Source organism: Octopus sinensis, linkage group LG8 (assembly GCF_006345805.1).
Source record: "Octopus sinensis linkage group LG8, ASM634580v1, whole genome shotgun sequence".
Lineage (NCBI taxonomy): Eukaryota > Metazoa > Mollusca > Cephalopoda > Octopoda > Octopodidae > Octopus > Octopus sinensis.
The window spans coordinates 77,568,241-77,591,447 of NC_043004.1; the positions used below are offsets into that span (position 1 = coordinate 77,568,241).

A 23,207-nucleotide genomic window follows, 5' to 3' on the forward strand; every position below is an offset into this window, starting at 1 on the left:
ACTCTCCTACTCTGATGTAATCTCCAGAGTTACAGGCATCCAGCAACAGGACCTCCGTAATGCTATGATGGACCGTGAAGTCTGGCGCAACATAGTAAATTCCATTGTCTTGACCACGGTCAAACAATGAATCATCACAAAAGCTGCTTTCCTCATCAGGGATGGAAAATACTTTATTCCCCCAACAACCACTTTCTCTTGTACAAAGATTTGCTGAGATTTACACTGAAATATTGTTCCCACAACTTTTATTAATTTTAAGTTTTTCTGCACTGGCATTTTTGCTACTCCATTTGATCTCTTCTGACATTGCTGGCTTTCTGTGCTCCATACAGCTTACAATTATATTCAAAATATTGACTTCACTTTCACTCAATCACATATTTTTCTGGAGGAACCATTTCATAATGTTAGGCTCTCAGTGTATACCAACATGCATGGTTTTCTTTCATTTGAGTCACGCTATTGCAATCTAACTTTATCTTAAACAAACTGAAAAGAATCAATTTTGATAATTCAGGAACAGGTCCTGCAAAGGTTGGGAACCACTATCATTCTCCATACAAGTGGTTTGAACATTCTTTGACATTCATGTATAAGTACAGAATGATTATATATATTTTGATCTGAATTATGGCTTGTATTGTAGGGTCCAGCGAACCTAATTTACACATACCTATGGGTTTTAAAAAATTAAAATATAGTTTATAGTATTGAACGATGATAAAGTGATATAAGGGCCTGATGATTGGGGTTACATTTTAAGGTTTCCAGCAAAACAATGAGAGGTTTAGGAACCGGGGAATGTACCTCATGAAACACGTGTAGCCAAATTATAAAGTAGTAGGTATTTAAAATAAAAATTCTTTTTTATATGGTGAGATGAAGGGGCCTACTATCTCTAAATTAAAAGATATATTTCTTCATTGAGAATAATTTGAACCCCTGTTATGCCGGAATTTTTATTCCCTAACAAATAAAATATATATATATATTTTTTTTTTTTTTTCTTTCTCCTTTCAGGTCCTGAGCTGAAAATTGCTCTCTTTGCACAACATTTTAATCCACCAAATTTGGATAAAATCTTTCCTCCAGTAGAAATTCCTGATCTCAATGAATTGTTTGTAAAAAAGAAAGCTCACTTTAATCACCGTTCTAGTTCTGCCCACTGGGACTCCCCGATATTACGATCACATCTTCCTGTCATACACTAAATTTTGATTGGAAGAATATCAATAAAAAAAATAAAAGAATAAAGCAAAGGGGACGCCACCCGAGACTTTTCTGTATAGTTTTTTATCTTTCGTTGTTTTTCGTTTTTTTCCATGCTTGGGTCTAAAACTAGTAGTATTTTAGATGTATAAACAGAATAACTTATTTAGAATGTGGAATAAGGGAGTTGACTATTTTTCTTAACAATTACACCCTCTTATAATACACACATTATTGCTTCTTAACTGGATTTATTTCATTACACTATAAACATCCATTTGTAAATGAATATATATATTCTGACTTCATTCCTCATACATTCTTACATACATATCCACACAATTAGCATGTGTAAACTTGTACGACAGAATTACATTAATTTTAATGTTATGTACGATTTGTAACATCCAAAAATAAAATATTAAAATGTTTTGTTGTCTTTGTTTATTATTCAAAGTTTTTTTTATACTTATTTTGATGAAAATTTAATTGCATATATTTGTTAATCAAGAAATAATCATATTTTAAAACATTTATTTATTATATAGAAATAAATTTTGTTTTGATATAAACACAAGTATTTAATGAGGTATTCCTAAGAGCTCATCCTTGCTAGAATTATTAGAAATCCTTTAATTGAGCTGCTAAGAGTATTGATAATATTAGGCAAAATTTATTCCCTCAATGTATCTACCAGTAGTAACCAGTCCCATTTTACATTAATTCAATCTGTGCTACTAAGCATAAACAATAGTATTAAATAGCAACATGTAAAAGTCCAACACCCTGGCACGTAAAAAGCACTCACAGAGTGGTTGGCGTTAGGAAGAGCATCCAGCTTTAGAAACACTGCCAGATCAGACTGGAGCCTTTTATCTTGGGCAGCCAAGATTCTTTGACTCTTTCATTTGCCAGTTTGCTCAATTGATAAAGGTCCTCTATCTTGTGTTTCGTAATCTCAGCACAGGTGATTGTCTTTGTGATTGCTGGACCACTTCCAGTCCAAACTATCCATTTAGTATTGGAATTTTGCTTTTTGTTCAAAGCAAGTTCAATTAAATTACGTATCTTATTGCCATAGTGGAAAGTAATTACAATATCATCTTTATGTAATTCCAAATGGGAGCCTTTAGACTCCTCAACAGTGACAACATCTCCTTTAGTGTAGTTTTCCATGTTTTGATCTGGAAGAGAGCATTCAATACATATGGCAATATCAGATATTGTCAGAACAGAGTGGTTGGTGTTAGGAAGGGCATCCAGCCGTAAAATCCCTGCCAAAACAGATACAGTAGCCTTCAAAAGATTTTCCACCTGGCCAGCTTCTGTCAACCATCCTACCCACGCACACAGGGAAGATGATGATGATATCTGGCCCAAATAGTATGTTTTATGTTCAAACTGGCCATCTTCCAGCTTCAAGATAATGCATGATTAATTCAAAACAACATGAATAAGCATTATACTTGACAGAGTAATCTGAAGGCTAAAGTGTTAAGGCATCTATAATAAAAACAAAACGACTGTGTTTTAAAAATCTCTTTTTACAAGTTAAAAACAAAATATACATCTAGAAACTGTACAAATGCATTGTGTTAAAATAGTTTTTCTTCTTATTGACACTTTTAATCTCATTTCCTTGCAATAGTCTGACTGCATATTCAATAGCCTCTGAGTTGTCGCCAGCAAGACCTGCATCTACCAGCCACTTACATAAAAGTTTACCTGGGAATACTGCACGGTAAACCTTCAGGTTATATCTGTAACAATAAGAAGCAGTTATATTTTAAACACATACAAAGAGATACAGTTCTGAACAGAATTTCTTTGTTTCTCCATTCACTAAATATTTTAAAACTGAGCCATACCACATTGATGTACTTGAACTGGTATCATCCCTAACAAGTAACTTACAGTTATGAATTTATAAAATAGGCATTTAAGTTGCTGATTGTATGTTCAACATTGAGTTAAAAGAACTCTAATACTGACTGTAATAAACTGGTAATGTCTTCATTTGTAAGTGGATTTATTTCATGCAAGTGTTATTATTGGTTTCATACATTAATAATAGCCACAGGAGTGGCTGTATGGTAAGTAGCTTGCTTACCAACCACATGGTTCCAGGTTCATTCCCACTGCATGGCACCTTGGGCAAGTGTCTTCTACTATAGCCTCGGGCCGACCAAAGCATTGTGAGTGGATTTGGTAGACGGAAACTGAAAGAAGCCCGTCGTATATATATATATATGTGTGTGTGTATATTTGTCTGTGTTTGTCCACCCAACATCGCTTGACAACCGATGGTGGTGTGTTAGCGTCCCCGTAACTTAGCGGTTCGGCAAAAGAGACCGATAGAATAAGTACTAGGCTTACAAAGAATAAGTCCTGGGGCCGATTTGCTAGACTAAAGGCAGTGCTCCAGCATGGCCACAATCAAATGACTGAAACAAGTAAAAGAGTAAAACAAAAAAAGAGTATAATTCCTTCATACATAATAATGTGAAGAAGTGAACTTGTGATCAAACAAAAAATAATTTTAAGTCATTAATGACTGGATTTGGAAAGTGGAACATAAACGATGATGAATTCATTTGTAATAAGTAGACATCCTACCTGATATCTCTTTCTATATCACCTCTGCAGTTTGTTTTGTGATATTTCTTAAACTGGTGACATTTTAGTTGTGTAGCTCCATCAATTTTGTTGATACCATCACCCTCTGAACAACACTTAAAGCAGCGACAGCTACAATAGAAAAAATTGATTTAAGTTTTCTTTGGAGCAATGCTCATAACTTATTTTTCATTGTTGAGTATATTTGCTGGAGTTCCACCTTCATATAATATATCAAAAGCAAATCAACTTAGCAGGCTCAATTTTTCTATAATCAGGTGATCTCAGCCAAATTTATGTAAAGGTATGAGGGCGGAGGAACTCTTGAGAGTCAACGGCCATCCAATAAATGTGTAATTATATATCACCTCATCGTGGTAAGGGGGTGAAACAGGAGTGTCAGAGCTATGCCGTTGGAGACTTCGGTTTCTGGTAGGGCCACCCAAGGTGGATTGTTCTGACACCCAGCGGTATCAGGACAGCAGCCAACTAATGGGGCTCTGGTGAACAGAAGCGTCTGATCCGGCAACCGGCAGCTTCAACCCGTCCTGACCCTGCGTCTGTGGAAAATCTACAGCAAACAAGACGTTCTCCCAACAGGGATATACTTGCAGCTGGGGACCGCTAGCGAACTTCCTATTCCTCATGTATATCGCACCTTCAATGTATAATCATTCTTTTATGAGTAGCGGAAATTGTGAATGGGAGACTGAGTCACTGACTTGGATAACCTTTAACTAAATGACACGCTTAACATGCCAACCAGAAATTTTAGTTTCAACTAAATGACGCAGAGTACTAACTAGGGAATATGTATATTCATTCTATACCTAAGTTCACACCAAGAAAAGAGCATTGTTACAACTTTTTAGAGCTGAACTGGAGTTGAGGGAATTAACAGATATTATTGCCAAATGAATCCAAACAAGTTGTCTTTGATCAGATAGTTGTACTAATGCTAACAATTTCTTAAAATAGCCACAAATTCAGGAGAAAGTCAATTTAATTTACCCCAGAAAATTTTCTTGAGGGTTTAACCAGAAGGGAGAGCAGTGCCAATAACTTTTTGAAGAGCCTGTTTTGGCCACTTGTATTTGTAATCATAAATGAAAGGATATGATTACAAATACAAGTGGCCAAAACAGGGTTTCTCCAAAGGAGATCTGAAGTAATGTTACTCGATGGTGCATAGCTCAGAGATCAAGGAGTCTTTCCAGATTGAGCCACTTCATCTCTGCATTGGTACTACAGACATGTGAGTAGAATGTTACAGTAAAGAATCACAAGACAGATTCTTCAAGCTGAGCCAACAAGCAGGAGACATGAGTGAAACAGTTGGATAATATCCATAATCTCTGCTGGTCCTGCTTGGAAATTCTATTGGAAAGTGTAATGAAATCAGCTTCTGATAGGATCCTATGGTGGAAGTGCCTGATGACTCCACCCACTGACCCTTTTAAGAATAATGGGTGGTGAAAATTGACATAAGGGTGGATGGACATTTAAAAACAAATTAACTAAGCTAAATGCAACTTCTATGATAAAATAATTTGGAGGAAACAAAGCAAAAATCAGTTATGTTACCTGGCAAGAAAAGCTCCAAGTCGCATTTTGACATCAAAACCAAAAATGACAAATAAAATGAGTCCCTGGAAATAAGATGAAGTAATAACCATTTATTAATTACCAAGATAAAAGTTAGGAAAAAATATAACTACATTAAAATTTGGAAATATATCAAAAATGTCTTCATACTTTGTTCACAATGCTGAAATTAACGTGATTTCTTCAAAAATTCATTTCTATTTTTTGTCAATTTCAGAAATTCATTTCCAGAATTTGTGATGTTTGATACAACACATCTTGTTATACAATCTGTACGGCACTGTTCCATGATAATACATTCCAGAGCTAAAAATACCTGGCATCACTACCCTCACAAGAATAGTAGAGCCACTTGGAGATTATACTCTCATTCATCATTAAAGCTCATGCAGTCATCATCATCATCATCATCATCGTTTAGCGTCCGTTTTCCATGCTAGCATGGGTTGGACGGTTCAACTGGGGTCTGGGAAGTCAGGAGGCTGCACCAGGCTCCAGTCTGATCTGGCAGTGTTTCCTAATGCCAACCACTCCGTGAGTGTAGTGGATGTTTTTTACGTGCCACCAGTAAGGAAGCCAGTCAAGGCAGCGCTGGCATTGGCCACGTACGGATGGTGCTTTTTATGTGCCACCGGTACAGGTATCACAACTACAATTTCCATTTGATCTTTTGATGTTGATGTCGATGTACTTGACTCAACAGATCTCCTCAAGCAGCATCCAGAAGATATACCCAGGAGAGACACTAATATCAGTCAATTATATCAAGCCTACTACTAGACTGGTGCTTATTTTTAGAATCCAGGAGGATGAAAAGCAAAATTGGCCTCTGTGAGATTTGTACTATAAGCATAAAGGGCTAGAACTACATACAATAAGGTATTTTGTCGGATACTGTAATGAATGGACCAATCCATTGCCTACAAAAAGAATAAGACAGACATTCAGGCTAGCAGAAACTGAAGTAAAAAAACACTGTTTTAGATTATTTTGAGGAATTATTATTGTTTTGTTGGCTAACGTTGTTCTCATCTTGTTCTATTCTTCTATTATTGATGTTAGTTCAGATCTACCCCTCCTCTTTGGTTTTATTCTTCAAGATTTCCCTCATCTCTGTTAGGAGGTACAAACCCTTTCACACACACACATGATGGGAACTTCTACCAACCAAATTCAATCACGAAGCTTCAGTTGGCTCAGGGCTATAGCAGAAGACACCTGTGCAAAGTGCCATGCAGTGGGAATGAACCCAGAACGATATAGTTGGAAAACAAGGAAAGAACTGACATAACTTACCAATCCACTTGACAAAACTCCATGGAAAAAGACAACTTCTACATAAGTTCCTGTTTTCTTACCACTTATCAGCCGCCAGAAGTTTAAGAAAAGAGACTATAAGAATAAAAAGGAGAAATTAAATAAAAAAAACAGCTGATCTTGTACTTATTTTGGAAAGAAAAGTGGATATATGATATTTTTATATTTTAAATGTTAATGAAATAATTTAGAAATAGTTTGCAAAAAAGTCGAAATTACTTCTGAATCACAAATGGTTCAGCTGCAGTTTCCATATTAGGAAACTGAGAAGGATAAATATCTCTGTGGATAATATGCTTTTGTATTGCAGGGTGTATTTCCTGGGGGAAAAAATTGAACTTGGCACTGAACAGCAACAGAATACTTACCAATTCCTCACCACTTAGTTGCTTCAAACACAGGACTATACTACAGTCACCTATTAGTCATAAAACAATTAGTAAAACTGTACATAAAGATCATCAAGGGACGAAAAACATCCCGTTAATTCAGAGGAACTGATTTCTCTAACACAGCTCCTTTCTTTCTTTAAAGCTGAGCAAAAAATAAATAGATAAAAATAAAAATCCCTCCCTCTCCATCGTAACAAGTGAGAAATAATACTATAATACATAATACTTACTATACACATAGAGAAAAGAAGACACAGTAGAAGAATGATATGTTTGGAGATTTGTAGAGATTCTTCAGGTAATTCTTCTTGTGAAGTAATTTCTATTTTGTCAATATCAGAATTTATAGTTGAAGGTTCTGCATGAAAGTAGTTCTCAAGAAGGTGTACTTTAGAATCATTCAGATCTGTGGAATTTGGTGATAAATCTAAATCTTCAATATTTTGTTCTTCAAAACTTGTAAAATTTACACCTGTAAGAAATTCATATATTTTCTATAATTTGTCATAAAATATCCAATTTGTAAAAACTTTTGTTAACCTTCATAAAAATCAAACACAACATGGGAGTAGCTGAGATTATAATCTCATCTAGCAACCAGCTTAATATTTCATAAACCAAACTCTCAACAACATAGACATGGTAGATCCCTAATTACTGATATAAAGTCCATCGGTGTCCGATGACAATATAGTCTGGGTTCTCAGTGATGAGAGCACATGTGACTCTGCAGTTCAAAGCTGGAAGCACACCCACAGATATCACATTGATAGTCTGTTGACTGGACCGAGGTGGATGCTGCCCCGCGATGTCTTTTTCTTGTAGCATCAAGACCCTGTCACCTGTCTTCTTCAAAGGCAGCCGCTGCTTGTGAGGTGAGAGACTTCTATGCAGATCTGTTTGCAGCTGAGGCTTCAAGTTCGTGTAGTTTAAATGCTACTCTATTTGAGGTTACTTTTTAAGAGTGTCTTTGTACTTCAGTTTAGGTCCTCCTTGTTTGCATGAGCTCACCATGCAACAGCTGCCTAGACACACAGTTATCAGTCATTCTGATGACATGGCCAATCCAGCTTAACTGAGCCTTCAAAAACATTTTGACTCAATGCTTGTTTTACAAGCTCTGTGCAGCACCTCTTGGTTTGTCACACTGTTCTGCCAGCAAATGCCCTTGATCCTGTGATCTTGGTGATGGTTGTAAACTTGGTGATGTTCTGACCTAAACTCTGATAACCAACTGACTAACAATGATGATGAATTGTCCTAGTGCCATCAAAGTACACACAAACTTTAAACAGGAAGCTTTTTATAAAAGAATATTTATAAACATTCAACTCTTGTTCTCAAGAAAACTTACTTGATTGACTCGTTTGGTTTTCAAATTCAAAGAAATGGTTAACTTCAACATCATTATTAATACTTGATGGTGGTAAAGTTTCTTGTAATGAATGGTTAAACTCTGCATTTTCAGATCTTTCCTGAAGATTTTTGTCAGTTTGATTAGAATTAGAAGACATAAGCTGATATTTGTCTTTTTGTTTCCTTTGTCCAATAATCAGAGCAGCACTGGTTATTGTTATCGATATTAAAAGGATTACAAACTTTATCACAATCTATAAAAATAAAAAACAAAAAACAGGCAAGATAAGAAAAATCTAATAAGTTGATGATTGGAGAAATTATTTTTCAACCACGTTCATTTATGTTATAAAGTCATGCTATATAACATAACATGGTTGTCATAGTAATACATGTGTACAGAGTAATGTCACAAGTGCTAAGACAGGAACAAAAAAACTAGGTTTCATTAAAGATCTCAGCAACAACTGAGATGTTTTGTGATATCATAACAAATGAAACAAATAATTAAATGGCATACCTGAATGAGACCATATTGTAGAGTAGGGTCTATACTAACAGAATAATACTTCCAGCTGATTAAGAAGAGGATCCCTGTCAGGAAAACTGGAAGCCTAACACAGAAAGTATAGTCAAAAATGTTGTCTCCATAAGTAGGTCAAAGAAGAACTTACAAGATACATTATTCGAAAATCAAACAAAACATTACAGGAGAGGATGACTAAACTAGTCATTATTAGTTATTGAGTTTTAAAATAGTTTACTTTTTTATCGAATAATAACAATAAATTCTCCAAAGGGAAACTGAAATCTGAACAAACTTAAATTTTTATCTAACTTGAAAAAAAAAAATAACAATAGTGAAATAACACCAAAAAAAGGGGGGTGTGAGTTTGTTTACTCATCTCTGAAGACCTCACAATGAGAAGTAGGGATGAGATTGTACCTGAGATCTGTGATAGGGATTTGTTGAGATGTTATCAACATAAAATGTTTTGTATATTGTAAAAAAGTTATAAACCTGTAGACAGCAGAGAATGGATGACAGAACAGACATTTATGTACTTCACTGAAGAGAATATTCAGATGTTGTGAGATTGAACACAATATTTTGAGCTAAAAAGTACTTAACTAGCATTGTTTTTAATTAGTGCAGTGATGCATATTTATATATATATATATATATATATATAATAATAATGAAATTATTGTATACAGTGTTCAGGCGCACCACAACTTGTCAAAAGTGCGTATAAAGCATATGCAGAAATGTACAAATGCCTGGAAAGCAAACAGTGTATGAGTCAGATACATGCTTGTGTGTATGGAGGGGAGGAAATCAGGTGTAGTGTTGGTGAATCTCAGGAAGCAGGGAAGTTTTGAAGGATGCAGTGCTCCGACAACTAACAACTGATGCTGGCCGTTTGTTCCATGCTTCAGCAACTCTTAGCGTGAAAAAATGTTTTCATGAGTAGGTACTGAGAAACTGCTGCTGAAAGCTTGGTACGTGAATGGAGTGAATATTAAATCATTCTAGGTGGTCACTTTAGATGATTCAGACCCCGAATGGGTTTTTCTTGTAGCCCAGTAAAAATGTTTTTCTCAGATGATGATGATGACTCTATGGCATGCAAACTCAGTGAAGTATCCAAGGGAGGGAATTAAGCTATTATTAGCAGTGAAGTTGCACAAGAGAAACCAAACTAAACTTCAGTGATAAAACAGTACTAGTAATATATTACTATAAGTTGGTAGTTGTACAGAATATTAGGAAGAACATGTGCATTGTTGAAGTCTAGAATTAAGTTTTTTCAATAAAGGGATGGTTCTATAGAATATTGGCAGCATGTTTGAGAACTATAATTATTCAGTTTCTAAAAGCTTCAGATCTTTCCTGAAGATTTTTGTCAGTTTGATTAGAATTAGAAGACATAAGCTGATATTTGTCTTTTTGTTTCCTTTGTCCAATAATCAGAGCAGCACTGGTTATTGTTATCGATATTAAAAGGATTACAAACTTTATCACAATCTATAAAAATAAAAACAAAAAATAGGCAAGATAAGAAAAAAGATTCTGTTTAAATGAGATCTATGTTTTTAGCAGCATTGGTATGTTATTCCTTAGAGTTTTAAGTGTATGCAAGATTTTGTACCATGCAAATATTTTTCTTGCATTTTAAAGAGTGTTTTGAAATAAAGGGTGCAAAATTACAGTGAAGAGAGGAGGATGTGAATAAAATTACTTGGGTTTCTAGTGAAGCCTGGTTGGGGTTCTTGATGCTGCTTATTGTGTACTTAGTGATTAATAAGATGTTTTCTGGTTTTCTATTTTATAATAATTCTTTTAAGTAAACTACCTTGTTTTTACATGTAGTTAAATTTCTGCTGTGCCTCATTCCTGTGTTAACTTTTAAATTGTTCTTAAGTTGTTTATTTAACTGTAGAGAATTTGGCAAGAATACATTACCACTTCACCTTGAGGTGGTGTCGCGATTACAAATGTCACACAAAGTATTGCGTGATTGAAATCTCCCTTGATAGAATGGTGGACAAGGTTGGTAATGATATATGTTGGTTATATCTGTTTTAATATAGGTAGTTCTTATTTTAAATGATTTTAAGATGATGTCACAAAACAAAAGATTCTGTTTAAGTGAGATCTATGTTTTTGAGTAAATCATCATCGTTTAACATTTGTTTTCCACGCTAGCATGGGTTGGACTGTTTGACTGGGGTCTGGCAAGCCAGAAGGCTGCACCAGGCTCCAGTCTGATCTTGCAGTGTTTCTACAGCTGGATGCCCTTCCTAATGCCAACGTGAGTGTAGTGGGTGCTTTTTACGTGCCAGGCGAGCCTGGCAATGGCCATGATCGGTTGGTGCATTTTACGTGCCACCAGCATGGAAGCCAGTCAAGGTGGCGCTGGCATCGGCCACGTTCAGATGGTGCTTTTTACGTACCACCAGCACAGGGATCACAACTCTGTATTTACAAAAGTATATTACATCTGCTTCAGCATTTTTCGTTTTACAGCTCAGAAGAGGAAGAGTAGATCTTTAAGACTAATGGGTGGAAGAGAGGAATTTATCCTTAAAATGGAGACCCAGCTCAAATGTTTGTAACAGGGCAAACTCCGCTAAGGGCACTCAAGGACTAGATCAAACCACAATATAGATTTGTGTAAAAGCTGATTGATGACTGAGTAGAATACACCAAACCTCTTTCTTTGTCAGCAAATAGTAATGGTAGTGACTGTGTGATGGTAATGGTGGTGGCGATGATGTTATGCTGACGACAACAAAATTAAACAATGTTTTGTCCAATGATCAATTTGCAAACAAGAGGAAGTACTTACCCGAAGCCAATTAAAGCAAACAGAAAATGGTTTTGCAGCCATTCTGTTTTTTGTCGAGTGCGAAGAATACAAATAGTAATACTGAGTAGACAGGCCCAACTATTGGAAGATAAATCACCGACATTGATAAAAATGAATTCCACATAATGTTGCCAGTTGAAAAGCTTTCTATCAGAATGGCAGCAGATCAGTCCAATAGCACGAAATATCTGTAATAAATAAGCAGGTGGAATCACGACAATCATAAACATAATTTTCAGTGAAACATAATCTTGATTTTACATTTGATACAACAATTATTACAAGTAGCCTTATTTTATGAAAACTGCAACTAACCAGTAACAAAACCAAACTACTATTAACCTTATATGAGTTATTACTTAACAATAATGACGGATGTTTTCGGTTTGAACGGCAGTTTTTTAAAATAATTTCCACGTAACTAAACACTTTTGAACTTCGTATACTGGTAGAATGTGTTTATAGAACATCTTTTTCTCTTGGCTTTATTGAGAAAATTCTATGGTTTGTAAGATATTTGTTGGTTTTTTTTCTTTAATTTCTGAAATTTCAACCAATCAATGACGTCTATTGAGGTAAAAAAAACATTCTGTGCCGTATGAATATGTCCCTTGTTTAAGAAACAGATTGGGTTTATTTACGTTTCTGAAGAAAAAAAGATACCCTTCCCCCCACCCCTAACCCTAACACATTAAAATGCTATAGATCGATACTAGGGTCATAATTATGGGTGACAATTTCATATGACACTGCTAGAAAAAACTGCCGTTCAAACCGAAAAGATCCATAATGACATGAATTTGTAGGCCAATTGAATTGACTGGAACTTACTGAAATGAACGGTAAAGTAAATTCCAGCAAAATTTATATTTAGAATACCAGAGTAAACTTAATACAGTAGGTGTTTGCTCTAGCATGCTGCTATTTAAGCTAAGTCACAACTCTTATTTTATTAACGATAATTATTACCTGAGATATTGCAAGGCATAATGTAAACAGATGAGGGACTTTTTTCCAACGACGAGTGATAACGAATATTACACAAATCCAAACCTTTAACGAAAAGAAAATACTTATTAAATGGATTATTATAAATAACATGTGAGGAAATATAACTAAAATACAAAATTAAGAAAGCAATTAATATGATATAGATAATGTTTTGCTGTACATGTTCACTGAAGCCTGAAACCTGTAGTGCTGTGTACAGAGAAGACAGGGGAAACAGACTAGTTTAATGTGATGCTACCTCAACTCTTTGATATTTACAAGTGGTGAATAATCTAGCATAGAATTCAGGTCTACTGCAGCAACTAGTGTTTCAACCATTTTTTGACATTGTAAGACTTAATGTTATAGAAGTAGTCTTATCAAAAAGAAACTGAACTTCTAAAACAGAACACCAACCATCCACTGCAGTGCTATATATATATATATGAGTAATTTTCACCTTCAGTCTAATAACAGCCACATCACATGTCAGTTATTCATTCATATAGAGGTGCAAAAGTGAATGTAGTTACAGTGCAGTGGGCAATTTGTTGCAAGTTGAACAAAGGATTTTGAGAGGGATGATTTTGTCTTAGAACATTTAAATAGAGAAAACCTTTATGAAGATTTTTCCTAATGTTATAATAATAATAATAATAATAATAATGAAATTATTGTATACAGTGCTCAGGTGCACAACAACTTGTCAAAAGTGCGAATAAAGCATATGCAGTAATGTACAACTGTCTGGGAAGTGAACAGTGTATGAGTCAGATACACGCTTGTGTGTGTATGGAGGGGAGAAAATCAGGTGTAGTGTTGGCAAATCTCGGGAAGCATGGAAGTTTTGAAGGATGCAGAGCTCTGACAACTAACAACTGATGCCAGCAGTTTGTTCCATACTTCAGCAACTCTTAGCGTGAAAAAATGTTTCCGAAAGTCATGGGAGCTGTGCTGTTTTTTGATTTTGTAAACGTGTCCACTGTTGTAACAAGGCTATGGGATAAGAAATGTTTAAGCTGTACACAATGTCACAAGAGGTGTCAGTGTTGCAAAGATCACTTCCAAATGTAATCTCAAATCTGATGACCTTCCATTGTGAAAATGCTTCCAGTGATCCATAGTAATTGTCACCTGACTTGTGAAAGAGCCACCTTTGCAAAAGTTTGCGCCAACTTTAAAAGGGCAACTGAAAATGCATTGTGCCACCACAGAGTTTGTGCTGTTTGCTAACTGATGAACAACAAGAGAACTGTGCCACAGTCAGTAAGAAGCTGTTCCGTCATTTAAATACTGATGAAGACTTTCTGGGAAGTGCCAAAGTAGGTGAAAAAACATGGGTGTACATCAGTGATCATTATCATCATCATTTAACGTCCACTTTCCATGCTAGCATGGGTTGGACGAATGACTGAAGGCTGGCGAACCAGATGGCTGCACCAGGCTTCAATCTTGATCTGGCAGAGTTTCTACAGCTGGATGCCCTTCCTAACGCCAACCACTTCGAGACTGTAATGGGTGCTTTTATGTGCCACCAGCACAGGTGCCAGTAAGACGATGCTGGTAACGATCACGCTCGAATGGTGTCTTTTACGTGCCACCGGCACAGATGCCAGATAGCCGCTCTGGCGCCGATCATGCTCGGATGGTGCTCTTAATACCTTACTAGTACGGGGCTCGAGTGCCAGTAAGGCAACGCTGGTAATGATCACACTCGAACAGTGCCATTTTATGAACCACTGGTACGGAAGCCGGTTAGCCACTCTGTCAATGATCACACTCGTATGGTGCTCTTTGCACCCCGCTAGCACGGACGCCAGTCATCGAATTTGATTTTGATTTTGATTTTTGATTTCACTTGCCTCAACATGTCTTTGCAAGCAGAGTTTTAGTGTCCAAAGAAGGAAAAGGTACGCATAAGTGGACTGGTAACACCCCTGGCATAGGCCACGAGATTATGGTCTCATTTGACTCGCTGGGTCTTCTCATGCATGGCACATTTCCAAAAGTCTCAGTCACTAGTCATTTCCTTGGTGAGGCCCAAAGTTCGAAGATCGTGCTTCACCACTTCATCTCAGGTCTTTCTAGGTCTACCTCTTCCACAGGTTCCCTCAACCGCTAGGGTGTGGCACTTTTTCACACAGCTGTCCTCATAAAGGTAATCATTGCAATGTGTTCTTCAACAATGTGCAAGATCATCATTGCTGCAATTAAAACAAGCATGGCTGAGTCAGTCAAATGTGATCAATTTTTATTTTGACTGGAAGAACATCATAGGTTAGCTACATGTGGTCAGATGATTAGTTAAGAGTCTTAATTGGATGCCCTGCAGTGTTTGAGAGAATTAGTGTAAAGACAGAGGTCTGATGGATGGACAAATGAAACATGGCTGTTGCATAACAGCACAATTGCTCAAATGTCACTCCATGACCTTTTGGCAGAGCATGAGATGACTTCTGCAACCCAGCTGCTTTACTCTCTGGCTTTGATGCCACAAACGTTTCCATAGTCCCAAAGTTGAAATCGAGTCTAGCATTAGAAAATGAATGTAAAAGAGTTTTTAAAAGTGTTTAATAAATAAACAATATTTGATATAAAAGGTGAGCAAAGTAAAAATCATCTACTTACACAAAAAGCGAGAGAAAGTGTGCTGATATCAAATGTAGTATCTCTAATGATCTTAGAGTAAATAGAAGGGTGATGAGACAAGAATGTCATCATTCTGGCAGAAATGAACATCAGTGGAGCTGAGAAAATAGTGCATAAAACCAAACCACTTGCAATCTGTAAAGGTAAAACATCATAAACTGTATACCTGATAAAACTGGTTTTTTAGGTAGGCAAAGCAACTGAAAATTATATGGGGAAGTCAATTATTTATTCATTAGTTAATTTGAGAAGGAAGAACAGTAATTAAAACCTTTTAAATGGTTGGATTTTGAGTTCAAGAGCAATGCTATTGTACAGTTTATGGAGATGACACTAAAACATAACAGGTACACTGAGTGAGTCTAGAAGAGTGATGATAGAGTTAAGAAACTCAGATGAGCAGAAATCATTGAAGTTGTAATAAAATAAAAGTAAACAAACGACACGGTTCAACAGTTTGATGATGATCCAATGTTTGAAGATGTCTGCAAATGTAAGATGAGTTTCCTTTCCTGGTGTGTAGTCTATTGTTAATTAAGATGGTGAATGTGTGGAGGCACATGGCCTAGTGGTTAGAGCAGCGGACTCGCAGTCAAGGGATTGTGGGTTCGAATCTCAGACCAGACGATGTGTGGGTTTATGAGCGAAACACCTAAGCTCCACACGGCTCCGACAGAAGGTAATGGCGAAACTTCTGCTGACTCTTTCGCCACAACTTTCTCTCACTCTTTCCTCCTGCATCTTACCTATGATGGACCGGCGTCCCATCCAGGTGGGGAACCTATATGCCAAGAAACCAGGAAACCAGCCCTTATGAGCCGGGCATGGCTCGAGAAGGAACAAACAAGATGGTGAATGGCACAAAGCAGCTGACATATCGTATGTACAATAAATATTAATTTAGCTAAATTAGTTGGTAACTGGAAGTTTCCAAAGGAGCCAAGCATGTGTAGACCAACTTCAATTTATATTGTTATCTCATTTATTTAGGACAATTTCAGAGCTATGATGCCTTCCTCAAGGGCACTGGAAATGTAAATTAAGTGACTTAGCTACAATCAGGAAACATAACTGAGTCACAGACTCAACTTGTAGAAAGCATACTTGATTCAGACAAAAATTAACACCTTTTTGAGATGTTAGCCATGAAAGTTCTATCACTAAAACCATGGCAACAACAGAAACAAACACTAGGCTATTAACAATAGCTCTCAAGTCTTCAAACTAACTGAATCAGGTGAGCATAAAAGCAGTGCCACTTGAACAAACTATCAATACATGAATCTTCTAACAGATACTCTCTGGTAGCAGGAAAACCACCACAAATTCAAATAATAGATATAATCACGTGATCGAGATCACGATCAATGACTGGCCAGGCTGTCTGATGTTGTTACATGTCACTTGTCACAATGTGCTTTGCATTGTTTTAGCCTTCAAATGGCTAGGTGAGCAGGCCAACATTCTCCCCCCACACACCCACTGATCAGAAGTGGGACTGGAGCAACAAGAATTGAAGTGCTTTGCTTCAGAATGCAATGCACTGCCCAGTCTGGGAACTGAACCCACAATCTAGAGATCATGAGTGCAACAGCCTAACCACAAGGCTACATGCCTCCACAATCATCATCATCATCATCATCGTTTAAGGTCCGCTTTCCATGCTAGCATGGGTTGGATGGTTCGACTGGGGTCTGGGAAGCCAGGAGGCTGCACCAGGCTCCAATCTGGTCTGGCAGTGTTTCTACAGCTGGGTGCCCTTCCTAACGCCAACTACTCCATGAGTGTAGTGGGTGCTTTTTGAACTCAGAACGTAGCGGCAGACGAAATACCGCTAAGCAATTCGCCCGGCGTGCTAACAATTCTGCCAGCTCGCCGCCTTAATCTTACTGAATAGACAATGTATTTTACATTATTGAATTATTAATGCTAAAGAGCTTATATTGATGATGATGATGATTAACAATGAAGTTGCTAACTATAATGGAGAAGGGTAAACAGAAACGATTATGCATATGATGATGATGATGATGTCAACTAGACAGCATCAAATAAAATGTAGCAATAGTATTGTTGTTTATAAATATGGTTACAGCAATATTAAAGATGATTATAATGAACACTATGAAAACAACTACAGCAGCAATAACAAAAACAATGATGAAAAAGTAATGATATTTCTATTTTTAGGCACAAGGCAGCAATTCTGAGGTAAGGAGTTTTGTCAAAATTGATGACCCAAGTACTCTACATGGACTTTATTTTATCAACCCAAGTAAGATAAAAGGCAACATTAATCATCATCATTTAACGTCCGCTTTCCATGCTAGCAAGTGTTGGACGAATTAATATTTATTGACTGGCTTCTGTGCTGGTGGCACGTAAAAAGCACCAACCAAATGTGGCCACTGCCAGCCTCCCCTGGCACCTGTGCCGGTGGCACATAAAAAGCACCCACTATACTCACAGAGTGGTTGGTGTTAGGAAGGGCATCCAGCTGTAGAAACACTGCCAGATTAGACTGGAGCCTGGTGCAGCCTCCTGGCTTCCCAGACCCCAGTCAAACTGTCCAACCCGTGCTAGCATGGAAAACGGATGTTAAACGATGATGATGATGAAAATGAAAACATAATTTTAGTAGTGATAAGCTTAAAGATTTTGACCATATGAGCAATGACAAGCTTGACTGTAACATCTATAAAATAGCAAACTCTAGAAAACGGTAGACTTACAATACTGTAGCAATGGAATACTGGCTTGCATAGATGAAGGCTGATGGAGCAGTAGGGAATGTTCCATAAAGAAAACCATTCATACTAAGTGAGCTTGTTTCATTTGCATTGGCCCCTGGCTTGACAATATAGATAACTTGCCAGGTTACAAGTGGTAACAATAATCTGAAAACATAAGATGAAACAGATTAAGTGACTATAATGTTAGAAACAACCAAAAGAATACCCTCCCCATCAGGCATTTGCCATATCCTGAACGCCTTACTTCCCTGGGCATGGACACATTGAAACTCCGACGTCTGGCAGCTGACTTGGCAGACACCCATAAAATTATCAACCATCGCACAAACAATAACTCTGAGCACCTCTTCAAACTCCACCCATCTAACACCCGTGGACATATTTACAAAGTAAGAAAACAGCACAGCTCCCATGACTTCAGGAAACATTTTTTCACGCTGAGAGTTGCTGAAGCGTGGAACAAACTGCCAGCATCAGATGTTAGTTGTCGGAGCACTGCATCCTTCAAAACTTCCATGCTTCCTGAGATTCACCAACACTACACTTGATTTTCTCCCCTCCATACACACACAAGCATGTTCACTTTTCAGACATTTCTACATTACTGCATGTACTTTATATGCACTTTCTGACAAGTTGTGGTGCACCTGAGCACTGTATACAATAATTTCATTATTATTATATTATTAAACAAACATTTTGTGTTGTACACTCAACAAGTTTGGCATGAGAATGAATATTGTACCCCCCCCCCCTACTCACTTTCATCAAAAAGCAAGTGGTTCTGCCAGAATGGAGGAAACCCACACCAACAAGACAGAAATAGGTAGTTTAGCCATCAAATTGAGAGAATCTAGCTTTCAAACCAAAGTTCTTGCTATAGAGGTGGGAATAAGGGGGTTTGTGGACAAATCTGTCTATGATATTCTGGAACAGCTTTCAGTTTCTGGGAGAAAGAGAACCTGAGCTCTTAAAGAGTAATGAAAGAGGTGAATTTCCAAAGGTACAATTCACCCTTTGTTCAACTGTGTCTCAGACTAAGTTGGTGACAACATTCAAGGTACCTTGGCTCTGGGGTACCTCAAGCACCCGGGAAGGTGCAGGTTGCAATACAGACAGTAGAAGAGAATGTGGTAGCAGAGGGATATCCAGGAGTCATGAACTGGATGTGGCTCTACTCCCATATAGTGTAAGGAGTTAAGGGTCAAATGATTTGAAGAAATTTTTGATAAAACAATGTTAGGGTAACTGTCAACCCATCGGCTTCTAACCCATTAACCATCAAGCAACCAGTAATCATCATAACACATTAGCCATCAAAATTCACATTGATTTTTTTTGTCTTTTTTTTAGTTTCTTTCTTCTTTTTTTTTTTTTTTGTAAAATAAGAAATATAGACATACGTTTTAGCAAGAACCAATAAAAATGGAACAACTAATTGGATACCAAGCTGATTCTTAGTTTTTCCAACCAAATTCAGACCAAGGTAGAAGAGGGCAGATGCAGCAAATGCATTACCTGGAAAAGAAAAATAACATTAAAATACAACAATAAAAAAAAAAGTTAAATAAAGTTTATAATGTTCTGTGATTAAAATTAATCTTGATTTTTGAAATTGTTTAAACATGTATTTCATAAGCAAGATAATTATCCTCAGAGTACGTTTTTATCATAAACAAACAAAAACAATGAGACACACATCTCGTAGAATGACGCCAATGCAAATTCTTGATGTTCTACTTGCAGTATTTTGAATAAGTTGTACATTCACATCAAAGAGACATAACAAGTTACTGCAAAAATAAGGTAAAATTAAAACTGCTGCTTATAAAATATGGGATTGGTCTTATTTACAAATTATATTTTTTGATTTCAAAGTCTGTGTTTTAGCGACCAAGATTGTCCATATCAACCAATACAAAATGAATGAATTGACTCGGACATTATACTGAATTTTTTCATAAGTTTCTAGATCTCCTTTTAAAGGTGAAGGAAAGCAGATAAACAAGACTTTACATGAATTAAATATTTCTTAACCATCTCTAATTTTCAGTTTATTTTTAAAATAATCAAGATTTTTGAGAGGTTCAGTAAAATATCTATAACTATATATCTTGGTATAAAGTACCATCATCATCATCATCATTTAACGTCCGCTTTCAATGCTAGCATGGGTTGGATGAATGACTGAGGGCTGGCGAAGCAGATAGCTGCACCAGGCTCCAATCTTGATTTGGCAGAGTTTCTACAGCTGGATGCCCTTCCTAACACCAACCACTCCTAGAGTGTAGTGAGTGCTTTTACGTGCCACTGGCACGGGGCCAGTCAGACGGTACTGGCAACGACTTCGCTCGAATCTTTTACACATGTCACCGGCACAGGTGCCAGTAAGGCAATGCTGGTAACGATCACGCTCGAATGGTGTCTTTTACGTGCCACCAGCACGGAGGCCAGATAGCCGCTCTGGCAACGATCACGCTCGAATGGTGCTCTTTAAGGCAACACTTGTAACGATCACGCTCGAATGGTGCCTTTTAAGTGCCACTGGCATGGAAGCTGGTAGCCGCTCTGTCAATGATCACACTCGTATGGGGCTCTTTGCACCCCACTAGCACGGACGCCAGTCATCGAATTTGATTTTGTTTTTGATTTAAGTACCATATATATGACACAATATATAGATTTTTATGGAAAATCAATATGGATAGTCTTAAGTAGCTTAATATAAAAAGTGTTAACAATATTAGAAGCATAAATGAAGTGTTCAAATGGAGAATGAATGATGGACTCAAAATAAAATCATATAATCGGACTACCAAAAATGTTTTTGCACTCATATGCTAATTTGGAAATCGTAGAAACACAATGCAGCACATGAATTAAGAAGACCAAATATAATAAAGTATTAAAAACATTGTTACTTACCTAACACAGTCAGAATATTTTTTATAATGATGGGAATTGTTTGTTGAAAGATAAAATTGAACATAATTCCCAATATTGTCATAAATACTATGGGATTTTTGATTACATCTACAAGAATTTTTAAATTAACATAAGGTCGTTTTCTGTTTTCTTGAAAATTATCAGGATTTCGATTTTTATGTATTTCCATCATGATGAAACAAATAGGGTTAATCAAAGCTAACGAGATGGGAGCAAACAGGTAGATATATTTAAGATATATTGAATTGTCACCATATAAGGCTTTCACTGCAATAAAAAGAAGTAAAAATACAAGTAATAAAATAATTTGATAAAACATAACTGATTAATATACACTTAATAAAAGCTTATATTGTTTAAAAAAAAAAGAAACACTTCCAATAGAACATGGAATTTTTCTGGAAAGTGAGTAATTCAGTATGTTAACATTGACCTCTATTTAAGTAATGGAATATGTTGCATAATCACAGACAGATTTTATTAGTGTAATGTGAATGTGTTTTTCCATGTTGGCCTACAATGTGTCACCACTTTCAATCTTTCATTAATTCATGTGTGATCCATTATCCAAAGAACTTACTACACTATTTCTCATGTCTTCCTCCATCTCAGGCACCTTCAACCATCAGCCTATATCCAATAATCAATCTTTTATTCATACTACATGCCTGGGATCTTTCCGGTTTGACCGGCAGTTTTTTCTAGCGGTCATATGAAATTGTCACCCATAATTATGACCCTAGTATCGATCTATTGCATTTCAATCTGTTTTAGGGTTAAGGTTAGTTAGGGTTAGGGGTGGGGGGAATGTTACCTTTTTTTCTTCACAAATGTAAATAAACCCAATCTGTTTCTTAAACGAGGGACATATTCATACGGCACAGAATGTTATTTTTACCTCAATAGATGTTATTGATTGGTTGAAATTGCAGAAATTGAAGAAAAAAAAAACAACAAATATCTTACAAATTATAGAATTTTCTCAATAAAGCCAAGAGAAAAAGATGTTTTATAAACACATTCTACCAGTATACGAAGTTTAAAAGTGTTTAGTTACGTGGAAATTATTTTAAAAAACTGCCGGTCAAACCGAAAAGATCCCATGCCTGTGCCAGTGCAGTCGTTGTCTCTCTTGTATACACTGGTTTACTTCTCCAGTTCAATTATGCTCTGCTTTTCATCCATATTAATATTATTCATCTAACCATTATGCTCCTTGCGTTTCTCTCTAGCCTCTACAGATCTTCCACAATCAATACCCAAGCCTCACTACTATGTTGTGTCAGACGTCTTAAACATGCTTCACACTGACTGCCTTTTGCAGAGATAAATTGTCTATTTTTTTGCAAATAGAAGCGACAGTTCCCTGAACATCTACACTTCCTTTCTTATGAGAATTTTGAACATTACTATATTAATATTTTAAAAATTAAAAAGTTATTGCTTTGAACTCTGGACTATTCTTCCAGATTTAGGACTTTACTTCCAACTCTGCAATGGATTTTGCTATGAGAACCAAGTCATCGGAACATTAAAGTACCCAATGTTGATTAGTCTTCTGTTAAAGCCTCAAAAACTATAACAAATAGAAAGGGACTAATGTGAAAGCCTACCAATACACTGTATCTCTTTCTGAATTTGCTGCCACATACGAGCGGGGTGCAAAGAGCACCATACGAGCATGTTCGTTGACAGAGCAGCTAACCAGCTTCCGTGCCAGTGGCACGTAAAAGGCACCATTCGAGTGTGATCGTTACCAGCGTCGCCTTACTGGCACTTGTGCATGTGCTAGTAGGGTGCCAAGAGCACCATCCGAGCATGATCGTTGCCAGAGCAGCCAACTGGTTTCTGTGTCGGTGGCACGTAAAAAGGCACCATTTGAGTGTGATCGTTACCAACATTGCCTTACTGGCACCTGTGCTGGTGGCATGTGTAAAAAGATTTGAGCGAGGTCATTGCCAGTACCGCCTGACTGGCCCTCGTGCTGGTAGCACGTA

General features: G+C 36.8%; 2 protein-coding genes across 3 annotated transcripts in view; one reads left to right on the top strand and one right to left on the bottom strand.

Moving 5' to 3' along the window:
* The window catches only part of LOC115214997 (inner centromere protein A), a 49,701-nt gene extending 44,704 nt beyond the window's left edge, over positions 1–4,997 (top strand). Inside the window, exon 15 of one of the 2 annotated variants that reach the window (XM_036505490.1) lies at positions 4,987–4,997. Coding sequence is in view for 1 of the 2 variants with exons in the window: in XM_029784108.2 (XP_029639968.1) it covers positions 1,024–1,214 (191 nt within the window). In the remaining variant the exon portion in view is untranslated. Of the gene's footprint in view, positions 1–1,023; positions 1,286–4,986 lie in introns of those variants that run through there. The other variant, XM_029784108.2, reaches the window with a different exon arrangement.
* The window catches only part of LOC115214858 (integral membrane protein GPR155), a 31,373-nt gene continuing 10,904 nt past the window's right edge, over positions 2,739–23,207 (bottom strand). The window contains 13 exon segments of the mRNA XM_036505491.1: positions 2,739–2,972; positions 3,829–3,960; positions 5,413–5,477; positions 6,730–6,825; positions 7,373–7,614; positions 8,497–8,752; positions 9,019–9,112; positions 11,852–12,060; positions 12,842–12,925; positions 15,491–15,646; positions 18,240–18,408; positions 19,668–19,782; positions 21,190–21,477. Coding sequence (XP_036361384.1) covers positions 2,783–2,972; positions 3,829–3,960; positions 5,413–5,477; positions 6,730–6,825; positions 7,373–7,614; positions 8,497–8,752; positions 9,019–9,112; positions 11,852–12,060; positions 12,842–12,925; positions 15,491–15,646; positions 18,240–18,408; positions 19,668–19,782; positions 21,190–21,477 — 2,096 coding nt within the window. The 3' untranslated portion in view covers positions 2,739–2,782.